Source organism: Onychostoma macrolepis, chromosome 21, assembly GCF_012432095.1.
Source record: "Onychostoma macrolepis isolate SWU-2019 chromosome 21, ASM1243209v1, whole genome shotgun sequence".
Taxonomy (NCBI): Eukaryota; Metazoa; Chordata; class Actinopteri; order Cypriniformes; family Cyprinidae; genus Onychostoma; species Onychostoma macrolepis.
The window spans coordinates 6,751,205-6,777,207 of NC_081175.1; the positions used below are offsets into that span (position 1 = coordinate 6,751,205).

The 26,003-nt window shown below is 35.9% G+C and overlaps 4 protein-coding genes and 1 non-coding gene across 5 annotated transcripts; 3 read left to right on the forward strand and 2 right to left on the reverse strand.

Annotated features, from left to right (window-relative positions):
• The first annotated feature begins 7,561 nt into the window (after positions 1–7,561).
• Positions 7,562–8,627, forward strand: mrps17 (mitochondrial ribosomal protein S17). Its single transcript, XM_058759290.1, has 3 exons — positions 7,562–7,680; positions 7,886–8,030; positions 8,239–8,627. Exons 2-3 carry the CDS (start codon positions 7,908–7,910, stop codon positions 8,530–8,532), a joined length of 417 nt encoding a protein of 138 aa, XP_058615273.1. The 5' UTR covers positions 7,562–7,680; positions 7,886–7,907; the 3' UTR covers positions 8,533–8,627.
• A 567-nt stretch (positions 8,628–9,194) lies between these two features.
• Positions 9,195–18,838, reverse strand: fam114a2 (family with sequence similarity 114 member A2). The gene is made up of 14 exons (XM_058759289.1): positions 18,710–18,838; positions 17,985–18,231; positions 12,545–12,644; positions 12,361–12,459; positions 12,141–12,268; positions 11,244–11,378; positions 10,923–11,081; positions 10,713–10,836; positions 10,496–10,581; positions 10,296–10,415; positions 10,035–10,174; positions 9,883–9,955; positions 9,720–9,773; positions 9,195–9,576 (listed from the first exon to the last, which is right to left on the reverse strand). The coding sequence occupies exons 2-14, from the start codon at positions 18,210–18,212 to the stop codon at positions 9,478–9,480; spliced, it is 1,545 nt and encodes a 514-aa protein (XP_058615272.1). The 5' UTR covers positions 18,213–18,231; positions 18,710–18,838; the 3' UTR covers positions 9,195–9,477.
• A 731-nt stretch (positions 18,839–19,569) lies between these two features.
• pgrmc1 (progesterone receptor membrane component 1) lies at positions 19,570–21,509 on the forward strand. Its single transcript, XM_058757139.1, has 3 exons — positions 19,570–19,910; positions 20,467–20,622; positions 20,740–21,509. The coding sequence occupies exons 1-3, from the start codon at positions 19,622–19,624 to the stop codon at positions 20,832–20,834; spliced, it is 540 nt and encodes a 179-aa protein (XP_058613122.1). The 5' UTR covers positions 19,570–19,621; the 3' UTR covers positions 20,835–21,509.
• A 2,426-nt stretch (positions 21,510–23,935) lies between these two features.
• On the reverse strand, positions 23,936–24,046 carry trnal-caa (transfer RNA leucine (anticodon CAA)). Its single transcript has 2 exons — positions 24,009–24,046; positions 23,936–23,981 (listed from the first exon to the last, which is right to left on the reverse strand). It is a non-coding gene; the product is annotated as a tRNA-Leu (tRNA).
• A 338-nt stretch (positions 24,047–24,384) lies between these two features.
• LOC131529040 (cytochrome c oxidase subunit 7B, mitochondrial) lies at positions 24,385–25,490 on the forward strand. The gene is made up of 3 exons (XM_058758545.1): positions 24,385–24,541; positions 25,055–25,176; positions 25,262–25,490. The coding sequence occupies exons 1-3, from the start codon at positions 24,505–24,507 to the stop codon at positions 25,337–25,339; spliced, it is 237 nt and encodes a 78-aa protein (XP_058614528.1). The 5' UTR covers positions 24,385–24,504; the 3' UTR covers positions 25,340–25,490.
• Positions 25,491–26,003: the final 513 nt, after the last annotated feature.

The following is a 26,003-nucleotide window of genomic DNA, read 5'->3' on the forward strand; positions in this document are numbered from 1 at the left end:
TTCTAAATGAAAGCTGCAGTCCGTAACTTCTTTTGGTTAAAAATGATACGAAATCAATATTTGAGCAAGTACATAACCAGCCAGTGTTCAAAACTATCGCCTTTCTTTTGCCTGATTTGCAAATAAATCATAACAAATTCAGCCTTGACAAGAAGAAAATTTAGTCGAGGAATAAAACAAAAACAGGATAGCCTTTAAACATGAATGACATTTTCAAGCCCATATTTGGGAATCTGAAAGTTAAAATGCACTATAACTACAAACTTTTAAAGCGGAACCTCAGGTAAATAAACTAGATTTAAAAAAATTTAAGCTAATGTGAGTGGTGTTTGCCTCTGCACAATATTAGATTATTATTAAGGTATTCTTATAGGTACACATAATTTATTCTTATAGGTATACTCACAGATATTACAATTCTGGCTGATACCAATAAGCAGATAATTATTTTCATGGCTTATAACAAATAAATAGCCAAACCAAAATTTTTATTTTGTATTTTGTATAAATAAATATTTTGTAATAATATTTTGTATAAATATAAAAATATAACACTTTGTAACACTTAAATGTAGCATTTGTAGCATCACACTATTATTTTACCATTATAAGTCCCTTATTTAACCAGGCAAGTTAATTAAGAGCAAGTTCTTATTTTCAATAACAGCCTGGCAAAAGATTAAAGATTATTTTTAGCATTTTTAAAGATTAACTTTATGTAACCTGCAAAGAAAATCAATCAATTTAAAATAAAAATTAGTTTGGTACGATGTACTTACTCTGTTAATGTATGTTGCAAAACTTGGCTATACCAAAGACTATAGAATACCCTTAAATGGACTTTGGTTATACTTTATTTTGTGTCATTATTACAGTGTAAGTACTGAGTAATAGTAATTAACGAGTTATGATTTAGTTTAGGCTTAGTTGCTTGTAATTATGCATTATTTACTGTTATTACTATAGTAAGTAACACGTATAACAAGGACACTGTAAAATAAAGTGTTTCCAAAAACACTTTGTTGTTATTGAGGTGGGAGACAGGTAAGCTTAGGGACAAGTTTTTGTGGTATGGTTAGGTTTAAGGGTGGGTTGGGTCAACAGAGTAATTACAGATGTCAAGTCACCTTTATTTATAAAGTGCTTAATAAAATACAAATAGTTTCGAAGCAGCTTTACAGGCATAAAAAGGTCACTGTCACTGTACACTTTGTACCTTATTTGCCCCTAAATGGTGCTTAATAGAACCAAAATATTAGTACCTTTTAAAAGGGTACCACCACAGTAACAGCTTTTGTTATGTACCTTTTTTTCTGAGAGGGAATGATGCAAACAGAGATCAATTCTTGTGTAAAGCAAAAAACAACAACAACAACAAAAAACAACAACAATTGTGTCATTGTTCAGCTGGGGTCAGATCAGTGTTGATTCAGTTCCATTCAATGACTGTGTCTAGATCATCAGTTAAAGTAGTTCAATTTAGCTGTAAAGCAGCCTTGTAGAAAACAATGATGTCATCATCCAGCTCAGTTCAGTTCTCATCCAAAAGTGTCAGTACAGTCAATTCAATAATATTGCTGAATATTAAGAGTCCCCAACTAAGCAAGCCAAAGGCGACAGAGGCAAAGAACCCAAACTCAACTGGTGACAGAAATGGAGAAAACATAGTAAAATACAAAAATTAGACATAACACAGACGTAATTACATGCAGGTATTCTTTTAAATATAGGTCCAATGTTATGTATGTACACAATAAGTGATTGTATGAAATAAAGTGAATCCAAACCTTTATGTTAAGGTGTCCCTGTTACAGTTTAATTACATAAATAGATAGTGAGGAATATTAATTGTACTTAATAGAATCGGGGCTAGGATTAGTTGCTTGTAATTATGTATAATTTAGTATTATTACTTATAAGTACATGTACACTGTAAAATGAAGCATTACCAAAACTTTAATATGTTCGGAGTGGTTGCATACTGGCCCGAGTCAAAAGAACTCACCCCTAAGGTATTCTGGTCTAGATATGACTCATTCAATGTAGGTCAATTCGATTTTTTTTTTTTCACCGTTTCTTCTTCTGCCAGGTGAAAAAGAAAAACTTTCAGGAAAAGTCTCATCACTTACAAGAACACACTTCTTCTAAACAAGCTGCACTTGAGGTATCATTCATGTTCACAGCACAAAGTGGATAGCAATAGTAATGCATGCCATACAGCTGACGGGAATCATTTTTCGGGAACATTTTCTTGTCTCATTGGTCAATCAAACGGATAGTCCCGCCCCCAACGCAAACCACTGGTTGAGTCAGTTGCTGTGTCAGGCTAGATTGGATGCTCAAACAATTAATCGATGTCATCTATAGTAGAAATGACATCAGATTGCATGATAATGACATGGCCAAGGTACACAAGCTAAGCAGGCCATGACTTAATGTTTAGAGAAAGAATAAGACGAGGTCAAATCTGGTTATTCAGTGCGGGAGAATAAAACCACTGCCAAGGAAGTTTCAGATAAACAAAAGCCTAATATGTTTTCAATTTACATAGGATAAACCAAAAGAATACCACGTTGCACTCATGAACTCTGAGGGTTTACTGGTGTGCGTCAGAGTGGATGCCCCCCATCTTCAACTACACTTTTCTCTCTGTGAAATGCTTACACCATGTTCTATGTTTACAGCTCGACAAGCTCTGTTTGCAGAAGGCACTGTGAATGGCAGAACTGAAACGCTGTGTTTACGTAAACAGCATGACAAGAGTTGGACCGGACCGTACGTCTGCTGCTGCCACACAGATGACGAGATGGGCTTTCTGGGATATGTCCTCACAATACGCCTCACTGCTGCCCAGCTAGTTGAGACTGTTTGTCTTGTGTGTCAGTGTGTGTATTTTGCTCTAGTGCTGTTCCCTTTTCCCCCGAGGATACTGAGACTGTGAGCTTCATTCTTGGCAGATTTTGACCTCATGCAACAACAAATTGTATGTTATTTATATGTTTTTAAGTGCCATGCATTCTTGAAATGTATATGAGGTGTTCTGCACATTGTGCATGTGGCATGAAAATAGCAGGTGTTGTTGGCGCAGGTGTGGCACACGAATCCAACTTCATGGGCCATGACCTGCACTGTGATTCAAGTGGGCAAAAATATTATTGCAGTAATTAATAAATGACTTTCTTCTGCTAGTCTGCTGGTATTTCCATAGTGATCTCATGTTTGTTTTCAAGGGACACTGCCATCAGCTTTCAACAGACATTACACTGGAGCATCTGCCATAAAAACACACAAGTCATTAATCAGCATAATGAAAAGCTGAATCATTGAAGCAATGAGGAAACGCAGTTAGAAATACAAATGTGTGAATAGTTTTGTAGCAACATGGTTGTAAACACAGGAAGTCTGAACAATTAAACAAGACAAATTATTTGAATAGTCTTTCAGCTGTAGCTTTATGAATCTCTATGAATTTTGAAGAAAATTCTAGACGAGTTGTGGCTGGTTGCCATGCGGTTGCTAGGGTGTTCTGGGTGGTTTTATACAGGCCTCTCAAAAGAGGGGATCTCTTGAAATCCCTAATCTACAGACAAATGTTTTAATGTTACTTGTAAGTAATTGGGTCAAACGTATAGTGTCCATAAAGAAAATGACAAATCATTTGATGATCTATTTCAAAACGCATGCTCTTTGTATTCATATTGGTTTTGAAAAACTTATATTATTTTTTTAAAACAGCATACATTTTATTGACTCTAAAACGTCATGTGGTATGACCATAAAGTAAAAAAAAAAAAAAAAACTTTTTTTCATACTCATTGTGAATTATGAATTCATAAATATCAGAAAGACTTTTTGGGAGTTCACTATGCATATTTTCAACAATCAGAAATAAAATCTAACATGAACAGTCACATAAATGTTGTTTCATATACTCAAATAGCATTCATTTTTGGTAACACTTTATTATAAGGACAAATTCTCACTATTAACTAGTTTCTTATTAGCATGTATATTACTAGCATACTGACTCTTTATAGTATTTATAAAGCTCATATTAATGTCTTGACCATATTTTAGATCAATTAATCCTACCCCATACCTAAACTTAACAACTACCTTATTAACTATTAATAAGCAGCAAATTAGCAGTTTATTGAAGCAAAAGTCATAGTTAATAGTTAGTTAATAGTGCAAACTCAACCTTACAATAAAGTGTGACTAATTTATTTTTTTTCTCAGGTCGGTTTAGTCAATGTGCATATGGGGTCCCAAATGCATGTCTCTGTTTCTGTTGGAACCGGACAAAATGATTTTACAAATTGGTGAATGGCTCTTTTAAAGGTGTCATCGGATGCCCATTTTCTACAAGTTGATATGATTCTTTAGGGTCTTAATGAAAAGTCTATAACATACTTTGGTTAAAATTTCTTAATGCTAGTGTAAAAAGCACCTTTTTTACCCTGTTGAAATCAGCTCTGTTTTCAGCAAGCCATTCTAGTTCATGTTGCTTTAAATGGTAATGAGCTCTGCTGACCCCGCCCACTCACTCCCTGGAGTGACAAGCAGACTGTAAACTTCAGCCGCAAAACTGGCTAACTAGCTCATCATTAGGAAAGGTGATTTGCAAAGATTCATAAAAAACCCTTATACTCACTTCTTCTGTAGATGAAGCTGGATCACAAATGATTCACGCGAACATAGACGCATTTAGGCAGATCGGGGATCTTCGCATTCCCTTCAAAACTAATGTAACATTAATCCTCTGTGTCTTCAGCGGCTCAGATGTCGGGAGTAAATAACAATTGCTATGTTCATTATTATGTCCAACAACAAAGCATTTCAATCGCTTAATCGGAGCCGACACAATGGCGATTGGACTGTTTACAGTTCACTCAGCTCACTCAGGGCAGGTCTAGGGTAAGACGGCCTTGTCAATCAACTATCGTGGGAGCAGCCTGTGCAGAACTACGTCATTCTGACAGGAATCTCAGAACAGAAAGGGGATTTTAAAATAGGGATTTAAAAAAAACAAAAACAAAACACTGGGTGGATTTCTATCATTATAGGATGGATGTGTACACACATTTATGTTCAAACAACTTGTAAAGTGAATTTAATTAGAAAGCGAGATTCAATCCGCCATATTGTGCACTACACTTTCTCCTTCATAGTATTAAGAGTGAATCATCTTTGGTCACACCACATGACATTTTGCAACCTAAAGTAAACTTGCCGATAAAAAAGGTTTACAATAAATTTTTAAGATTTATTAACCTTTACACACAGTCATGAAACTCTACATGTTTCTGAATGTTGGTCACAACACGTGATTTTGATTTTTTTTTTAAAAATTAAAGTTGGTATGAATGGAATTCATGCAATTGTCATTTCTCCCCTGCATCATTTGTCCGAGTTAAACAACTTCTCATACGAGAAAAAAAAAGTAGGGTGGGAGCTGAATTTGTCCATCAGGAATTAATTGGATGTTGGATCATTGTTGTTTGCTAATTGCTGCAGTCTCAGCTGAGAGGCTGTTTTGCGAAATCGTAATTGAATTGTAGTAGCTAATAAACACTGCAATATTCCATAAAAATCAACTTTGGTTTCAAGGTGAATTTAACAGAATAGAATTAAATTAGCAAAACTGAGCATCATGTCTTTGACCCAGTTATCAAAAAGTCACACTTGCATGATAAATGCCACAGTTTTTATAGCTTTATAAACACAAATATAATGAACTGCTGTCTTTTTCTCCCAGTCATGTTCTATGTAACCCCTCTGACGCCAGCCTCATACAATAACATTAAACAAACAGAGCGCAAAACAGGAATACTGTGACAGCGATGTCGTTCATCACTCAAGTGTGTTTAAATTTGCTTTTCATTTCTGCAGGGAAAATATTCATAAGTCACATTCGAATCTCCAGAGAAAATAAACTGGGCCGCATGAGTCATTGCCTCTTTCACACTAGCATGTATGTTAACGGTACAGGCTGTTTCCTGAAAGCTGACCTCTCCCTTCCTCCTGTGCTGTTGCTGCGTTCTTATCTGCGGCTCTCCAATCAGCCTCACTATTGCTGTCAGAACAACACTGAACTAGAATAAAGGCTACAGTGAAGGGCAGCGACTCAGATAGAGAAAACATTAAGCAGGAGCAGAGATGATGGAGAGATCTTAAAGATCGTTAAATTTACAGAATGCTTCATGACTTTTTGGAAATCCGTGTTCTGGGCTGGCACTGTTACCACTTACAGATGTACCATAAGCTTTCATCTGCTAGACATTAAATAAATGTGTCGCGTCTGCAGAGTACATTTATTTAAATCTATAAGTCCTGAAATGGAACAGGCTGGTCAGTCAGTAATAATGACTGATATATTACATGTTTCTGAATGCACAAGAGCATTGCAGATGGATGGTGTGCAAGCCTTCCACTAAAACTCCCATTGCACTGCCTTAAATGGGAATCACATAGAAACAAGCCATGTTTTCTGTGTGGTTCTGATTAATACCAGATTCGACTGCGCTGGCCCTGATCCAGTTCCCACCCAGGGACAGGCCGATTTCTTTTTCTTACACTGTTGAACACATTAGAGTATGCCATGATCTGTTCCCCTATTTTAGACACATCTTTCTTCTTTTATAAAATGCCTTTTCCCCGAGTCTTGACTCAGTGCCAGTTGGAACAACAGGCCAAATAGTTCAAATGGGAGTTGGACCACTATATGCAAAGCGCTTTGCTGCAATAAACTTTGCTGTGTGCAAGGCAAACTTTATGGGGGAGTTCTCAAAATGCATTCTTTAGTTTGTAAAAAGTGACATTACTACCATACACAAATCAGCATGATGGAAGGTGTGAACATGAAAGGTAAAGTCTGATTAGAATATAGGCTACATAAATGTATAGATAAAGAATAAAAAATATTGATTTGAGAAATAATAATTGTTTATCATGCATATTATATATAAAAAATGTATTAAAATATTTATTATAATCTTAAATGATACATTATTTAATTCTACAATTATTAAAAACAAGTACAATTATGTTTCATGTGATAAATTCCGTGTTGATTATATACATTTTTATGTGCTTACACTTGACAAATATATTCTCTGTAAAATGATTTATTAGAAAAATTTACATTTTGGGGGGAAAACTGTCAAAATATAATAGGCCTAATATTAGATAAAGTAGATAAAGTTTTATTATTTTTATGGTATATTATCATATATAATAATATATTAAATAATTATACTTATTTTATATTCCCAGTATTCAAATTGTATAATATTTAATTTAATCATTTATTTTTTAAATATTTTTTACTCTTGTCAAACAGAAAATGATTCATTAGGAAAAAATAGCATTTGGAAAAAAATACTTTCAAAAATATGATACTTAATAATAATAATAATAATAATAATAATAGTAATGTAAAAATATTGTAAATAAAAATGATATATTATCTAATTTTCCAGTTTCTTAAAATAACAAGAAATATCATAGGTGTTATTTGTATGCTTAAATATTTGACATACTTCAAAGCTGCCTTTGTACCGTTTTACCATCCGCATTACGTCATCAACATGAGCCGCGAGTCGTGACATTCAGACGCATGCTGAATGTTTTCATCAGTTTTTGACCTTTACGTTAACGTTTACCTTAACAGTGAACCCGGTAAGTGTATTATTTACACTTTTCATTTACATACACACAGAAATGCCTGTTGTTGTGTTATGGCAATTATATAACCTGGCCTCAGTGAGTAACGTTAAAGCAGATTTATGGAAACCGGTTAGCTTAGCTAGCAGCTGATTATTTAATTGTGCTTTGGCTTGCGAACCGGCAAGCTCATCTAACGTGAACATTTATTACATTATAGGGGAGTGCAAAATATAAACGGCATGTCAACGCGTCAAGCATCGGTCCATGCGAAATGGATTATTGGTCAGGTGATCGGAACCAAGATGAAGAAGACGGCAAAGGTTCGAGTTACCAGACTTGTGCTTGATCCGTACCTGCTCAAGGTAAGATATGCTGATTTTTTTTTTCTTAAGAGTGTCTTTCTTTTTATTGTTTTTCTTATATTGCCTTAAAAATATTTGTAGATGTTAATATTAGGGTCATTTATGTTTGTATAAGTAAAATAATGTCGCATTATTTGTAAAATAGTTGGTTTGTAGACAGAATTAACCAGATCCTGTGTTTATATGTTTTTTTTTTTTTTTTTACAAGTACTACAACAAGAGGAAGACATACTTTGCCCACGATCCTTTGGAGCAGTGCACTATTGGGGATGTTGTTTTGCTGAAGGCTTTGCCGGAGAAAAGATCTAAACATGTCAAGCATGAACTCGCAGAGATTGTGTATAAAGTTGGGCAGGTGGTCGACCCGCTCACTGGGCAGAGGGTTGCTGGGACGCAGTATCTGGAGCCTCTTACGGAAAGCACAGAAGACACAGAAGTATCTTTGACAGAAAAACTGGAGCAACTGAACATTACTGCCTCCATACCTCCTTCAGCCTCATAGTATTGTGTTTGTCCTTGATGTATGTACATAACTCCTAAATGTCCTGATTTTCACATAAAATATAATCACAGTGCCTAGTATTTGTCTGGTCATTAATCTTACATAAAAATGCTTCTACATGCTGTTCTTTTTTGACACAGTCAAGAAACCATATATCATTTTATAGTACAAGTCTATACTATACTATTTTTATTACTATAGATTTAAATGGCCATTACTACATACACTTTCCACTAGTCATTTTTAGACATTTTTATTGAGAAGGTCAATGTGTCTGTGCCCTCTAGTGGAGGAAAAAGACCAGTAATCTATTTTGCACAGGCTTTTTGTCTTATGGGTCAGACCATCCTGTAAATTATTCAAATAAACAAAACTATCTATATCTAACAATATTATAGATTATATCTTAAATAGTTTCAAAAAGTCCCAAGTACACATTTGTTTTATACCACATTTACATACATAGCATGCTACCTAGCATACTTTATGGTGTATGCATTGCATTTTCAAAAAAAGTTAAAGTTCTATAATCCCGAAGACTTAACAATTGTTTATTTAAAAGATAATTGAACATTAATACTGATATGACTTGCATAATTATTTGAAAACAATGTAAGTCTTAAAGATATTAAAAAGATCATTTCTATTCATTTCATTATACATTTAGACATAAAATATATTTATTTAAATTACTGTATTCAATCAGACACTGTCAGTTATAGGAAGAGTTCTGACACTGAGTCTGTTCAAAAATATACTAAGATAGGAAAAAAGCCAACAATCAATGGATGTGCAAAAGCCATACAGCATGTCATGTGCTTCCCGTATCTACTTGAATGTAAATCACACATTATTTTACTTCCATCATACGATGTTGCACATTACTGTTTTTTTTTTTTGTTATTAAAATCTGAGTTGGCATAGTATAGTGTTTCTGAGTGGTTATCACTGAGCCGACTCCACCGTCCTCTGAATATGAGACACTTCCAGCACTGGCATGAGGAGCTGAAACGCATCCTGGATATATGATGCACTGTTTGATGCCTTAAAATGAAAATAGAGTGAAAAAGATGTAAATACTCCAGTGCAGACATCAACACAGTAGTCTTAAATCTGTAAATGTCTTTTTTATTTACATTTATTTAAAAATAAGAAAAGACAAAAAAAAAAAAAAAGAAGAGACAAACCTCCAGAAAAATGCTGGTAATAAGTGGATTGAGAACTTCTCCCTTTTCATTTGCCTGAAATAACAAATATTTTGACTTGATGGCATAGAAAAGTCGCATTTTATAATGATTATAAACCTATTATAGATCTCTAAACTCTACTATAAGAAGTGAAGCGTCTTACCCCAATGGTAGTCAAACACGACGTGAACATTTTGGATAGTAGTGATACCTCCTTGCAAATTACAATAGTAACTCTGAAAGTGAAACGGATTATGGTTTTAATTTCTCCAACTCCAAATTTTGCACACTTTTTGTATGCAAAAAATAACTCACTGTGATAGGACTTTGGCTTGTTCTGTGGACGTCACCCCCTCAGGGTTACAGTGGAGCAGCATTTCAGCTGTTTTGTGGAACTGCTCTATGGATCTGGCTGTGAACTCGGCCAGGCTTGTAATGGCAGACAAATGGGCCTCCTATGAAAAAGTAAAACTCAATTGTCAGAACAAACACAAATATACATTATTCTAAGATACATGTATGCATATCTCAAAAGTCATTTAGTACATTTCAGGCTAAACAGCAAGAGTTGCAGACCTCAACACTGCATTTTGACACTGCCGTTTTCTGTTCTTTCTCCTCTTCTTCTTCTTCTTGCTGTGGGTTTTCACTTTGTTGCTTCATGTTTGTGATATGGTTGAATGCATTTTTTCTTGCCTGAGTGGATACGAGTAAGCATAAATAATCTGACACAGAAATTACAATTATGAAGAGATGTTCAAGTGTCGGCAAGTTACCTTGCCAAGTTTGTCTGCTGATGTGGATATCTGTAGTCTTTCAAGGACATCCGTCAGTTCCTTCACAAAATCCTCGCCATCATCGCCTGAGAATAAAAATTCAGATTTTTTTATGTTCTTAATAATTTATTGTTCATTTACTAAGTCCCAGATTTCAAAAATGTTAACATCACTATATTTGTTTGACTTTAGCTTTGCGTTCATTGTAAGCTTTTACCCTTTGCATCATCATCCATCTCGTCGTCAAACTCCATAAGTGAAAAAGGCTCTTTAATGTCCTGTAGTTCTTGTTTTAGTTTAGCTAACTCCTCACCGGACAGAGTGGTCAGCACAGATTTCACCTGCACACAAACACAACACCAGAATTCAAATCCTTCACTGTTTTAAATTCTAGCGTTGTTTTCAAATTGTAAAAAATTCTACTGACCTTGGCTTCACTCTCTCTAGAGAGGATCTCCAAAGCCTCCAGATGGGACAGGCCTTGAAATTCATCAAACAACATCCCATAATGAGCCTTCTTGTCTGTTTCTGAAGTGAAGTTTTCAGCTTTCTGCTGCTCCTCACGTTCTTTTGCTTCCCTCAAGACCTTTGAGAGATGAAAAACAGAATCAGGTGAGTTTAATTCATAAGCAGAATCAAACTATGAATCGGTCAGGATGTGTTCAAGGTCATATATTTCTTTATGAGTGTCTGAAGTGGCTATTAATAGATTCCATCTCATTGAGATAAGTCCTCAAAGCTTCTGCACCTGTGACAGTGTGGAGTTTCTGTTCATCAGTCCCTTTGTTTTCTTAAAGCCAGGGTCTCCCTCTGCTATCACATCCATGGTCTTCTTCCCAATAAACTCCAATGCATCCAGACCACCACTTATTACTGTTTTACCCTAGCCCAACAAACATAGGAAAACAGAATAAATAAATTTACAATCAAATAAAATAATATAAAAATATAATAATATAAAATAACTCATTAAAACAATGAATGTTTAAAATAATAATTGTTAATTAATATTTATTAATATAAAAATTTGTAATTAATTAAAATAATACATGCTGGATGCTGCTTTTATTTGACTTTCCAGTCCATTTTTAATCTCTGTTTTTTTATTTGGTTGTTATTTTTTTTGTGAAATTTTATAAATAAGCAGTTTGAATACATTTTTATTTGCAATTAAGCACAATCCAAAAAAGATGACTGATCTAAATATGATAATGTATTGCTATTATTATTAATAATTTGAATTGTATTAATTATATTTCAAGATTCCAGACGTTTTAGGAGCTGTATGTTCTTCAGGGAACATTCATGACTTGTCCAGTCTTCCTTGATTTACTGGCTAACGATTAAGAATAAGAATTTTTCTAATCAATTTAACTAAATTTCTGGTTTAGAATTCACACTTTTAAAATTAGGCCTCCTCTGGTTTTCCAAGATCATGGGAACCCCGGTTCTTCAATCAATCAGTCAATCAATCAATCAATCCATCAACAAACAAAACAGTTGTTGAGGAGATCAATTGAAAAAAATAAAAAATAAATATCCTGATTTTGAGCTATAGCTATTATTTTAAATCTTGTTTTGTCCTATTTTAAATTAAAATTAAATCGCTTTATTGCCATCCAGCATACATTTAGTTTGCCCTTACCGTACTCTGAACTACAGTGGTTAAAGATGACAGCATTCCCATACTACTGGAGGAGATCATTCCCATAGCACCACCCATTCCATACGTCTTCTCCTCTTCATCTTTATTTTCCTTACTACTGGCTGAATCTGCAGAGCAAAAAACAGAAAGATCATCAATACGTGTGAACTCATGTGCTTGGACTTATGTATCCCATGTCAATCAAAGAGCACATTATTACCATCAGTTTTTTCTTTTTCCGCTTCAGCTGAAAGCTCCTCTGGACTTGGGATTCCTAGAGACGTCTCAGCTTTCTCAATGACCTGTGTCAACCCTTGGCCTTAGACAGTGAACGAACAGTATGAGTCTTGATGATATAAGAACTGAGCTGTTCAACAAAAAAGTGAAAACCTTGAGCCTCTTACCCACAGTAGCTACAGTGGCAGTAGCAGTGGAGAGGATAGATTTACCCCAGCTACCCCAGTAACCCCAACCTCCCTGGGAAACAGTCGTCTCTGGAGAGGGCTGATAAAAAAAAAAAGTGACAGTTATATAATTATTAACTCCATGATGGTATTTTTAGACTGAAACATTTTCATGTTCTGAATTTTTACTTTTTTTTTTTTTTTGGACATGATTAGAAAAGGCTAAGCAGCTGACCAATCACGTCAGACTGGGCCAGCTGACCAATCAGAGAAAACAGAGCAGAAAGGTGGGCTTTAAAGAGACAGGAACTAAAACAGACCATTTATGATGAAAAGAGGTGATGCAACAATGTGCAACGTGAGGAAAATAATGTTTTTTAAAACCTTAAATCGTGCAAATGTATTCTAACAGACCCCAAAAATAAAATTAGAAAATGATGATAATATGGGCACTTAAAAAAAAAAGTTGCACACATGATCTTCGCTGTCAAAAATTACCACGATGAATGGGGAAATATGAAAATACAGAGCAATTTTCTGGGGTACAATCTACAAATTAGCCACACTGAAGTAGTCGTTGATTTAAATATATTATTTGAAATATATATTTAAGTGCAAAACCTACTAATATATATATATATATATATATATATATATATATATATATATATATATATATATACACATACAGTGGGGCAAAAAGTATTTAGTCAGCCACCAATTGTGCAAGTTCTCCCAGTTAAAAAGATGAGAGGCCTGTAATTTTCATCATAGGTATACCTCAACTATGAGAGACAAGATGAGAAAAAATCCAGAAAATCACATTGTAGGATTTTTAAAGAATTTATTTGCAAATTATGGTGGAAAATAAGTATTTGGTCAATAACAAATTTCATCTCAATACTTTGTTATATACCCTTTGTTGGCAATGACAGAGGTCAAACGCTTTTCTGTAAGTCTTCACACACTGTTGCTGGTATTTTGGCCCATTCCTCCATGCAGATCTCCTCTAGAGCAGTAATGTTGTGGGGCTGTCGCTGGGCAACACGGACTTTCAACTCCCTCTAAAGATTTTCGATGGGGTTGAGATCTGGAGACTGGCTAGGCCACCCAGGACCTTGAAATGCTTCTTACAAAGCCACTCCTTCGTTCGGGCGGTGTGTTTGGGATCATTGTCATGCTGAAAGACCCAGCCACGCTTTCATCTTCAATGCCCTTGCTGATGGAAGGAGGTTTTCACCAAAATCTCACGATACATGGCCCCATTCATTCTTTCGTTTACACGGATCAGTCGTCCTGGTCCCTTTGTAGAAAAACAGCCCCAAAGCATGATGTTTCCACCCCATGCTTCACAGTAGGTATGGTGTTCTTTGGATGCAACTCAGCATTCTTTCTCCTCCAAACACGGCAAGTTGAGTTTTACCAAAACTTCTATTTTGGTTTCATCTGACCATATGACATTCTCCCAATCCTCTTCTGGATCATCCAAATGCTCTCTAGCAAACTTCAGACGGGCCGGACATGTACTGGCTTAAGCAGGGGACACGCCTGGCACTGCAGGATTTGAGGCCTTTGTTACTTTGGTCCCAGCTCTCTGCAGGTCATTCACTAGGTCCCCGTGTGGTTCTGGGATTTTTGCTCACAATTCTTGTGATCATTTTGACCCCACGGGTGAGATCTTCGTGGAGCCCCAGATCGAGGGAGATTATCAGTGGTCTTGTATGTCTTCCATTTTCTAATAATTGCTCCCACAGTTGATTTCTTCACACCAAGCTGCTTACCTATTGCAGATTCAGTCTTCCCAGCCTGGTGCAGGTCTACAATTTTGTTTCTGGTGTCCTTTGACAGCTCTTGGTCTTGGCCATGGTGGAGTTTGGAGTTGGACTGTTTGAGGTTGTGGACAGGTGTCTTTTATACTGATAACGAGTTCAAACAGATGCCATTAATACAGGTAACGAGTGGAGGACAGAGGAGCCTCTTAAAGAAGAAGTTACAGGTCTGTGAGAGCCAGAAATCTTGCTTGTTTGTAGGTGACCAAATACTTATTTTACCGAGGAATTTACCAATTAATTCTTTAAAAATCCTTTTTTTTTTCTCATTTTGTCTCTCATAGTTGAGGTATACCTATGATGAAAATTACAGGCCTCTCTCATCTTTTTAAGTGGGAGAACTTGCACAATTGGCTGACTAAATACTTTTTTGCCCCACTGTATATGTATGCATGTATATATATATATATATATATATATATATACATACAGGTGCTGGTCATATAATTAGAATATCATCAAAAAGTTGATTTATTTCACTAATTCCATTCAAAAGTGAAACTTGTATATTATATTCATTCATTACACACAGACTGATATATTTCAAATGTTTATTTCTCTTAATTTTGATGATTAGAGCTTACAGCTCATGAAAGTCAAAAATCAGTATCTCAAAATATTAGAATATTTACATTTGAGTTTGAATAAATGACCATCCCTACAGTATAAATTCTGGGTATCTCTTGTTCTTTGAAACCACAATAATGGGGAAGACTGCTGACTTGGCAATGATCCAGAAGACGAACATTGACGCCCTCCACAAAGAGGGTAAGTCACAGAAGGTCATTACTGAAAGTGGTGGCTGTTCACAGAGTGCTGTATCAAAGCATATTAAATGCAAAGTTGACTGGAAGGAAGAATTTGGGTAGGAAAAGGTGCACAAGCAACAGGGATGACCGCAAGCTTGAGAATACAGTCAAGCAAAGCCGATTCAAACACTTGGGAGAGCTTCACAAGGAGAGAACTGAAGCTGGAGTCAGTGCATCTAGAGTCACCACGCTCAGACGTCTTCAGGAAAAGGGCTACCAAGCCACTTCTGAACCAGAGACAACGTCAGAAGCATCTTAACTGGGCTGTGGAGAAAAAGAACTGGACTGTTGCTCAGTGGTCCAAAGTCCTCTTTTCAGATGAAAGTAAATTTTACATTTCATTTGGAAATCAAGGTCCCAGAGTCTGACGGAAGAGTGGAGAGGCACAGAATCCATGTTGCTTGAAGTCCAGTGTGAAGTTTCCACAGTCTGTGATGATTTGGGCTTCCATTTCATCTGCTGGTGTTGGTCCACTGTGTCTTCTGAAGTCTACAGTCAACGCAGCCATCTACCAGGAAATTTTAGAGCACTTCATGCTTCCTTCTGTTGACAAGCTTTATGGAGATGCTGATTTCATTTTACAGCAGGACTTGGCACCTGCCCACACTGCCAAAGGTACCAAAAGCTGGTTCAATGACCATAGTGTTACTGTGCTTGATTGGCCAGCAAACTCGCCTGACCTTAACCAAGAGGAAGAGGAAGATGAGAGACACCAGACCCAACAATGCAGAAGAGCTGAAGGCCACTATCAGAGCAACCTGGGCTCTCATAACACCTGAGCAGTGCCACAGACTGATCGACTCCATGCCACGCCGCATTGCTGCAGTAATTCAGGCAAAAGGAGCCCCAACTAAATATTGAGTGCTGTACATGCTCATACTTTTCATTTTCATACTTTTCAGTTGGACAAGATTTCTAAAAATCCTTTCTTTGTATTGGTCTTAAGTAATATTCTAATATTTTGAGATACTGATTTTTGACTTTAATGAGCTGTAAGCTCTAATCATCAAAATTAAAAGAAATAAACATTTGAAATATATCAGTCTGTGTGTAATGAATGAATATAATATACAAGTTTCACTTTTGAATGGAATTAGTGAAATAAATCAACTTTTGATGATATTCTAATTATATGACCAGCACCTGTATATATATATATATATATATATATACAGTGAGGAAAATAAGTATTTGAACACCCTGCTATTTTGCAAGTTCTCCCACTTAGAAATCATGGAGGGTTTGAAATTGTCATCGAGGTGCATGTCCACTGTGAGAGACATAATCCAAAAAAAATCCAGAAATCACAATGTATGATTTTTTAACTATTTATTTGTATGATACAGCTGCAAATAAGTATTTGAACACCTGAGAAAATCAATGTTAATATTTGGTACAGTAGCCTTTGTTTGCAATTACAGAGGTCAAACGTTTCCTGTAGTTTTTCACCAGGTTTGCACACACTGCAGGAGGGATTTTGGCCCACTCCTCCACACAGATCTTCTCTAGATCAGTCAGGTTTCTGGCTTTGAGCTCCCTCCAAAGATTCTCTATTGGGTTTAGGTCTGGAGACTGGCTAGGCCACGCCAGAACCTTGATATGCTTCTTACAGAGCCACTCCTTGGTTATCCTGGCTGTGTGCTTCGGGTCATTGTCATGTTGGAAGACCCAGCCTCGACCCATCTTCAATGCTCTAACTGAGGGAAGGAGGTTGTTCCCCAAAATCTCGCAATACATGGCCCCGGTCATCCTCTCCTCTCCTGCAGTCGCCCTGTCCCATGTGCAGAAAAACACCCCCAAAGCATGATGCTACCACCCCCATGCTTCACAGTAGGGATGGTGTTCTTGGGATGGTACTCATCATTCTTCTTCCTCCAAACACGTTTAGTGGAATTATGACCAAAAAGTTCTATTTTGGTCTCATCTGACCACATGACTTTCTCCCATGACTCCTCTGGATCATCCAAATGGTCATTGGCAAACTTAAGTCGGGCCTGGACATGTGCTGGTTTAAGCAGGGGAACCTTCCGTGCCATGCATGATTTCAAACCATGACGTCTTAGTGTATTACCAACAGTAACCTTGGAAGCGGTGGTCCCAGCTCTTTTCAGGTCATTGACCAGCTCCTCCGTGTAGTTCTGGGCTGATTTCTCACCTTTCTTAGGATCATTGAGACCCCACGAGGTGAGATCTTGCATGGAGCCCCAGTCCGAGGGAGATTGACAGTCATGTTTAGCTTCTTCCATTTTCTAATGATTGCTCCAACAGTGGACCTTTTTTCACCAAGCTGCTTGGCAATTTCCCGTAGCCCTTTCCAGCCTTGTGGAGGTGTACAATTTTGTCTCTAGTGTCTTTGGACAGCTCTTTGGTCTTGGTCATGTTAGTAGTTGGATTCTTACTGATTGTATGGGGTGGACAGGTGTCTTTATGCAGCTAACGACCTCAAACAGGTGCATCTAATTTAGGATAATAAATGGAGTGGAGGTGGACATTTTAAAGGCAGACTAACAGGTCTTTGAGGGTCAGAATTCTAGCTGATAGACAGGTGTTCAAATACTTATTTGCAGCTGTATCATACAAATAAATAGTTAAAAAATCATACATTGTGATTTCTGGATTTTTTTTTTTAGATTATGTCTCTCACGGTGGACATGCACCTACGATGACAATTTCAGACCCCTCCATGATTTCTAAGTGGGAGAACTTGCAAAATAGCAGGGTGTTCAAATACTTATTTTCCTCACTGTATATATATATACACAGCATATACTGTATATCAGTAGAAGTGTGATAAAAGCTTACGTCTGAAGCTCTTTCTGCTGGTTTTTGTGTCTCTGGGCTCTTCTCTTCTACTGGTGGAGGTTTATGTTCTGGTCTTTTCCTGGTCTTTCGGGTTGGTGCTACATCGGTAGAGCTGTCATTCTGAGTTTCAGCGGAGGGCTCATCTCGGGCGGGTGATGAAGGCTCTTTGGGCTCTTGGTCCATTGATTTCTCGGTTTGGTCACTTGTGGAGCTTTCGTTGTCAGACATCTTAGCACATACCAGTCTCCTGAAATGGACATATAAATATGTAATTACTTAAAGGACAGCTATATGATATATTAGTTGTGTACATGACAGTGTAGTTTATAAAACTGAAAACCAATATATTTTAAAATGTCTTTATTACAACGTTAGTGAAAATTGTTACGTCCCTGGATGCAAAGTTAACATCCTTCACGTATCCCAAATTGCTGAGGCCAAAGATTCATATTACTCAAACAAAAAATATGATTCATACAATAGACATTAGTGAACAGACATGAGTCGATCATGAAAAGCCGTTATAACAGATGCTGTAGTACATACTTAGTAAATAAGTCACATTACATTTGTCTGGCATACTGTACTGTACTGTATTTAAAGCTAAGCTAAGTTTCATCAGCAAGAGTTAGTCAGTATCCAGTGAGCTGAACGCTATAAATGTAATTATAAGGAAGATGTTAATATTAAAATAAATAAGGGATAAACATAATAACATATCCAACCTATTGCCTCCTGTTTCTCGTCTCTATCGCGCGGCCACGTCACTGGACTTAACCCTGCTGTGTTTTGTTTTTCCCGTTACTCTCGCGCTTCCATTGAGGATGAAACATAGATTCGACATTGTTGTTCCGCCACCTGCTGTTTTGGAGGAAGTACTTTAAGACCAACAGCACATGCACTGTCATACATGTAAAGGCGAACAAATTAAATTTGTTAAATTTACTGTAATAAACTTTAAGCTGTGGTAGCCAGAACTGTAAAAAAAAAAAAAACGACGATGTTACAAAAATGCTGACTACATTTTACAGTTCTAACTATATTTGTCACATTAATAATAATGTTATATATAATATAATAGCCACAGTTAATCAAAATCGACTTAATATGTTTTCCGCTGTATATGGTAAGATTTTTTTTTAAGTTACCAATTAAAGTGTATCAAAATCAAAGTGTTTTTTTCTCTTTCACATTTTACATTAATATTTCTCATGGCAGTTACATTCCTAAATGACTTTAAAACATTTTATAAACTGAAGTCCATTCATATGTACGTTAACACTTTCCAGGTATTCAGTAATTTATATTTTTATTGAATGAAGTAGCTACATGAGATGTAATTCCATCATTGGCACAGGACATTAGTTATGCTTATAAATATAGTTTAGATGTTGTTTTTATTATAACACAGTTAAAGAAATATTTTCTCAATATTACAAAACATTAAAAAAAAAGTCACGCAAAGCTTCCAGATTACAGCTCCAAAACCATCACAAAAACTACACGCCCCAGGAATCCACCTCGAATCTGATTGGCTGGCGTCGCACTATTGTATGTTTTTGGCTTCTGTGATTGGTTCACTGCTGTGGTCGTCGTTGAGTCTCGATGTTCTTCTCACGCACAACATCAGAAGCGAAATGGCTGAAGAGGAGGTCGAGCAAACTTCTGGAATTCTTCAGGAAATTTTCACTTCGCCTCTGAACATTAGCTTGCTATGTCTCTGTTTATTCCTGTTGTACAAAATCGTCCGCGGAGACAAGCCTGCAGACTTTGGCCCGGTTGAAGAGCCGCTGCCTAAACTAAAGAAAAGAGATTTCACTTTAGCAGAACTGCAAGAGTACGATGGACTGAAAAACCCAAGAATCCTGATGGCTGTCAAGGGGAAAGTGTTTGATGTTACAAGAGGAAAGAAGTTCTACGGACCAGGTAACATGCGAATATCTCCGATTCAGTAGGGGTCTTATTTCAAACTTATCTCAGGTGATTTTTTTTTAATGCATTTATTTATTTTTTCAAAGGATTAACGTTACGTGATTTCTTGAATTACGTTGGCACATATGCGAGTTATTCATTTTAAAATATTCTATGAAAATGCATTAATTTAATCTCAGACACGCCCCTTTATGTCGCACCTTTTAAACAACGTGCAAATGCCAAGTCAAAACCCCTAACCTACTGAAAATTCAGGATAATGGAGATGTCACGGAACCCTGTTAAAGTGCATCTATATTTACATTATTTTTCGTCTGATACCGAGACATCATCGCAGTATTTTGTGCGTTTTTGTAACTTTTGTGCACACTTTTGCAATGCCAAAACTGCTGGTCATCAGTGAATGATTAACTAAACTCGGATAAAGGTTGACTAGATAATGAAGATGTCCACTGAGCACAGAATGGTGCTTCATTCAAGAAAATGGACACTATTTGCTGTTGAGATTATATCTTTTTAAAGAGCTAACACCCACTTTGTTCACTTTTAGAGGGCCCTTATGGGGTCTTTGCAGGCAGAGATGCATCCAGAGGACTGGCCACGTTCTGTTTGGAGAAGGAAGCCTTGAAAGACACTCATGATGATCTTTCTGATCTCAATGCTATGCAGCAAGAGAGCCTGAACGAGTGGGAGACCCAGTTCACACGTGAGTTGAAGGACCCCTTTTGTTCCAGCCTCTGATTGTACAGTTGCACTCTTCAGGAATGTTGCAGCAGGGTTGCATTGCTAAATGTTGAGTAATGGATTATATTTGCCTCCACAGAGAAATATGATTATGTTGGGAAGCTTCTTAAACCTGGAGATGAACCAACTGAGTACACAGATGATGAGGAAGTCAAGGACAAAAAGAAAGATTAGGACATGGAGATCACAACAAACCTAGCTCTTCCATTCATGTTAGTTTTGTTGCAGTCACATTCGCCGATAGCTCATTTTGACTGTTTTGTCTGAACCTCCACATCATTTCGTATACGTCACTGTGACCTTAATTAGCGCGTCATGTGTTCAGAAACAGAATTTCATATCACTGTATTCGTAGACCTAATGTAGTATATGATATATCTACAGCAACTGTGACTCATAATAGTGTCAATTGAAGAATTCTTGGGTAAAAATATTCTTCAGGAATATATAGCTTGCTATAAATATGGGTCACAATTCTCACTCTTTTTATTTTGATTGCTGACTCCAGATTTTGATCTAGCCAGAGAACATTTAAACCAAATACATATATAAACATCAAAATGCACTAGAATGCTTTTAAATGAGCATCGTAGTAAAAGTTGGAGTGGAGATCTCATCCAGGGGTGCTTGTTGGTCCGGTTTTCCGATACAGATTAAGACATACTAAAGAAGGTTTCGAGCAAACTTATCACACACTAGTCTTAACATCTGCTCAGGAAATTTGTAGATTAGATACACATTCCATTCCATTATGTTGAGATTATATTTTCAACTTTTGTTACCGAGTAAAGTATTTGCAAAACACCTTTTCTGTTCATAATGTTCATTATTAAAGAATATGATTTATTACCATTGTGCATTACTGATTTTGTTTTAAAACTCATAGCATGCGTTGTTGATTACTGGTGGTGTATCCATGAATCCATTTAACATAGCATTTGCTGCAGCTGAACTGTTCCTGTAGCAAGTTAACTCTATAAAGCCTACTGTATGATATTTGGTACGTGAATTTCAAAAGGCCTCTAGATTATCACCATGATCAAAACTTTGCTGAAAAACATGTTTTACATAACCTACGACAAGCCTTCTGTCATCTGATTGAGACTTGTTTTTTTTGTTTTTTTTAGCAAGTGAAAGGCCTGCTTGTATAAATCTAGAAATGTCCACCCTCAGTTCGTGATACATGTGTGTTTTTGATTTTTATAATGTAAATGTAAGAATAACTTCTATATTATTATTATTATTTCAAGATGAACATTAACTGGACAGAAGGCACTTGATTGTCCATGTTAAAATGTATCAAATATTATGCAACAGGCTACTGAGAAATGTTTGTGTGCATCTATCAGTCATCATTGCACTGCATTATGCTACATTTTGCTAAATAAAATTAGCAAAGCTTTGACTATTTAATTGAAGAGATAGTTCACCCGAAATTGAAAATTCTGTCATCATTAACCTGCTTGAGTTTCTTTTATATTATGGAAGTCAATGGTTACCAACATTTCCTTTGTGTTCAGCAGAAGATAAATACTCGTACAGGTTTGGAACATCTTTAGTGTGAGTAAATGTTCATTTTTGGGCAAACTATTCCGGAAGGTAATAGTGGAAACATTTTCATATTCATACATTTTCAATTTTAATTTTACTTTTTGGCCACACTAATAGGGTCATTCTATGGAAATGTCAATTTTTCTGTCCCTAGCCTTTACAGAAATATTACACTTGAAAAACACTTTAGGGTTACAATTTCTTTATATTTTAAAATGAAACAATATGCTATTTGAACAATTACAATGTGGCAATATTTGTTTTTTAATTAATTATAAAGAATTCCAAGCACCACAAAACTGCTCGTCCCCACAGCCATGTACAGAGGGAAAGTGCTTTATTTTGAGGTCAAAAACAGTTTTTTTAACCATTTAAAATACAATAATGTATTCATAACTATCAAATATATGATATAAATGGCATAATAAAACAAAATGCTGAATAAATATTATAAAATATATAATGAAAACAGTGGTCCTCTGGAGTTGTGTCACTGGTGTTACCGCTTAACAAAAATCTGTTATTTTGAAATAAAAAGACTTCCTCTTTCCTATTTTCTAAACATCTATGAAAACAGAAGTTTCTTTTCAGTTATGAGAAATTTTCTCATTTATCTCATGATTTCATATGAAGCTTTTAGTTGACGTCACTGGTATGACCTATTTATTGTTAGGGAAATGTTAAAAAAACTATAATACAAAAGGATTAAACTTCTTAATTTAGTGAGTATACCATGATTGACAACATGTGGTTTGATATCTTGCAACAGACATTTTGTAAAATGCATTTTTCATGAAAATTGTCACTGGTGTTATTGTCACTGGTGTTACCTTCCTTATGGATAACGCCAGTGACGATCAGTATATCAGGTCTAATGTATGTCACTGGTGTTACTGTGCTGTGTTACTGTGTTACTGTACTGTTTTTTTCTGTCACATTAAATAAATAAAACATAATCTCCTTATTTTGTGCATTTTCATAATTTTTCTGTATTTTTCTGACTACATGTGCTGAAAAAAAACCTTTTAATATTGCTAAAGAAGGTAACACCAGTGACAAAAAAATAGTACATGTGGTCTTGAAATAATTGCACAAAAAAGCTAAAAAAAAAAAAAAAATTAAGCTGTCATTTATGTGTATTCATATAGTCAAAAGGTAATCTAATCATGTGGTCTAAGTTTAAATGTTAGAAAAAGAAGTACATTTTAAGACATCTTGCCATACCAAAAGTGGACGTTTCTGTAGAATGACCCAATACCAAATTTAAAAATTTTCTCAGTTTAAGTGTCTGACTAAAATTTTCTGAACAAAGTTTATTTCTACTTGAGGGTGAGCTCCATATTCTCACTGTAGCGCATTACACAAAAGCCTAATGTAGCAAATATGATGCAACACATTAAACACACATGCAAACTTTTTAAAAAATTTTATTTTATATTTTGTACAAAGTGCTAATACTGTTCCACGTCAAAAAACAAAAAAAAAAAGATAAAAAATAAATTTTGAATGTTTGTTTTTCGGATCAAACAGTTGATTCACTGTTTTCTGACTATTGTTTTCATGTGTGACGCTTTACAATGTTAACTATAAAGTCACTTTAAAAGGGGAAACATATCCCTCTTATTCTGGGAATATGTAAAGTTGGCCCAAAAGGATAATTTTATTTCTTGCATTTAAGTGATCTGATAACATTAGTTTTATTTCTAGTTGAAGAAAAAGGTATGTGTCAGAAGTGGGATTCGAACCCACGCCTCCATTCGGAGACCAGAATACCCGATTCTTCGGAAGGGAACAGCCCTTGAGTCTGGCGCCTTAGACCACTCGGCCATCCTGACACGTCTGAGAACACATAGCGAAAAACTCCACTTTACGATACACTGTTCATTTACGCCATCTCATCTATAAACATAATATATATATTGTGTAAGCATAGTGCAAAGTTAATACCGAACAAGCGGCGGAGTGTTGAACTAACTTGTTAACACACAAAACAGCATTAATGGTTCCTTAATATAAACAGAATTTTTGAAAAATATTTTAACGCATTTACACTTATTAGTATACGTTACTCCTGTATAGGTTAACCATAGACCACATAACCTTAAACTATCGGAGTTTGTTTTAGTGTAACATTTTAATTTTGCGTTATGTTGAATCTACCGTTGATAGTCTTTACGCTCCCCTCGCGTGCACGCGCGCACGCCTCCTTCACTTATTTCCGCTCTGCCATTTTGTTTCTGCCATTCAGTTCAAGGGTATTAGCAGGAGCTATCGGCTGTACAGAGACAAAACCATGTATCGTTTCGCCAAGGCTGCCCTGAACCTCAGTGGTAAGTTAAATATCTTATTCAAGGACTGACCATTTTATTTAACATTTCAGTGAACTGTATCTGTTACAATGCTGGCCAATAATCTGTCTGTTATTTTCCTGTAACTTATGCTAAAGCTAGTTTAATTTAATACCTCTGTAGTTTGCTGATGTGCACATTTTGGCAAATTATTTAATATGTTGTCACCTTTCTCTATAAAGACATTTTTATTTTATTTTCCATATCCTGTCTGTCATCACATATAGCTCATATAAATTATCTTAAAATGTAAATATTACTCCCGCCGAGTGCAAGAATTTCTTATGTTCTAAAATGTTTCTAATATATCTATAAATGTATGTGCCATAAATATGTCATGTATTATGACTAAAAAAGCGTCAATGGTTTACATTAGGAATGTCTTTCATAAATTCAGTGAGTCCAGGTTCTTGACAATTCTTAGTTGAGGCAATGAATAATGTCTTGAAGCATATATAAACTTGAATACATTTTTTCTTTTTTTCTTTACAATAGGTCAGAGTGCCCGTCAGGTGGCTGTGCGACAGAGGTCCGATCTGTCCCGTGAATTTCATGCAAAGTATGGACTTCCTCTGCTGATTTCTGGGGTCACATTTTGCACAGCTGTTTGGGCATATGTAAGTGACTGCAAACACAAACCTTCTAGTAATTATTCATCTCATTTCAATGTGTTGTATGTGTTTTTGTCCACTGTCTTTGCAGGTGGCCACATCAACAGGCATTGTGTGGAACCTGTCACCTATAGGCAAGGTGCAGCCCAAACCATGGCAGGAGGAATGAATGCATTTCCTCATTGTGCACTGAATGCTGGAGGATTCTGAATGACATTTTGAACTTTTCCATTTTGCAAATGGAGACACTTCACCCTATCCAATCTTGTTGCTATCTTGGCATGTCTGTAAAAATTTAATAAATTAAATATAAATCTTAACATTAGTCATCTTGTTTACTTTATGCTAAAATGTGTTATAAAAGGGTTTAGATTTCAGATTTGATCCTACATTAGTTGCACATTTGACGTGTTACATTAGCTTGACATTCTATCATCAAATTAATTAAAATGTCCGTTTTGAAGGTCGGTTTTGTATTTAGGATAAAACCCTAAGCTATTCACAACTCCAACTTTAATTCCTGTACCATGAAGCTAGCCAAACAAACTGGGTTACAGAATTGGTTTCACTCTGACAAAACCAAACCAATGTAATCAGGCTTTGTTGGTACCATACACCTGATCATCAGCTTTCTCTGGGTGTTTCCTTTCCTCATGTCTTAGCGCCACCCCTGAGGATGCAAAGAAAGAAAATGAGGATGGAGGATTTGAAGGGTAACTTGTTTGTATATTGGGAAATTCTTGATTTATGTTTTTATTTAAACTGCAAAGATGAAATATAAATTTAAAATCAGTTTGACACGTGAAGGAGATCTGGGTTATTTATACATGCAT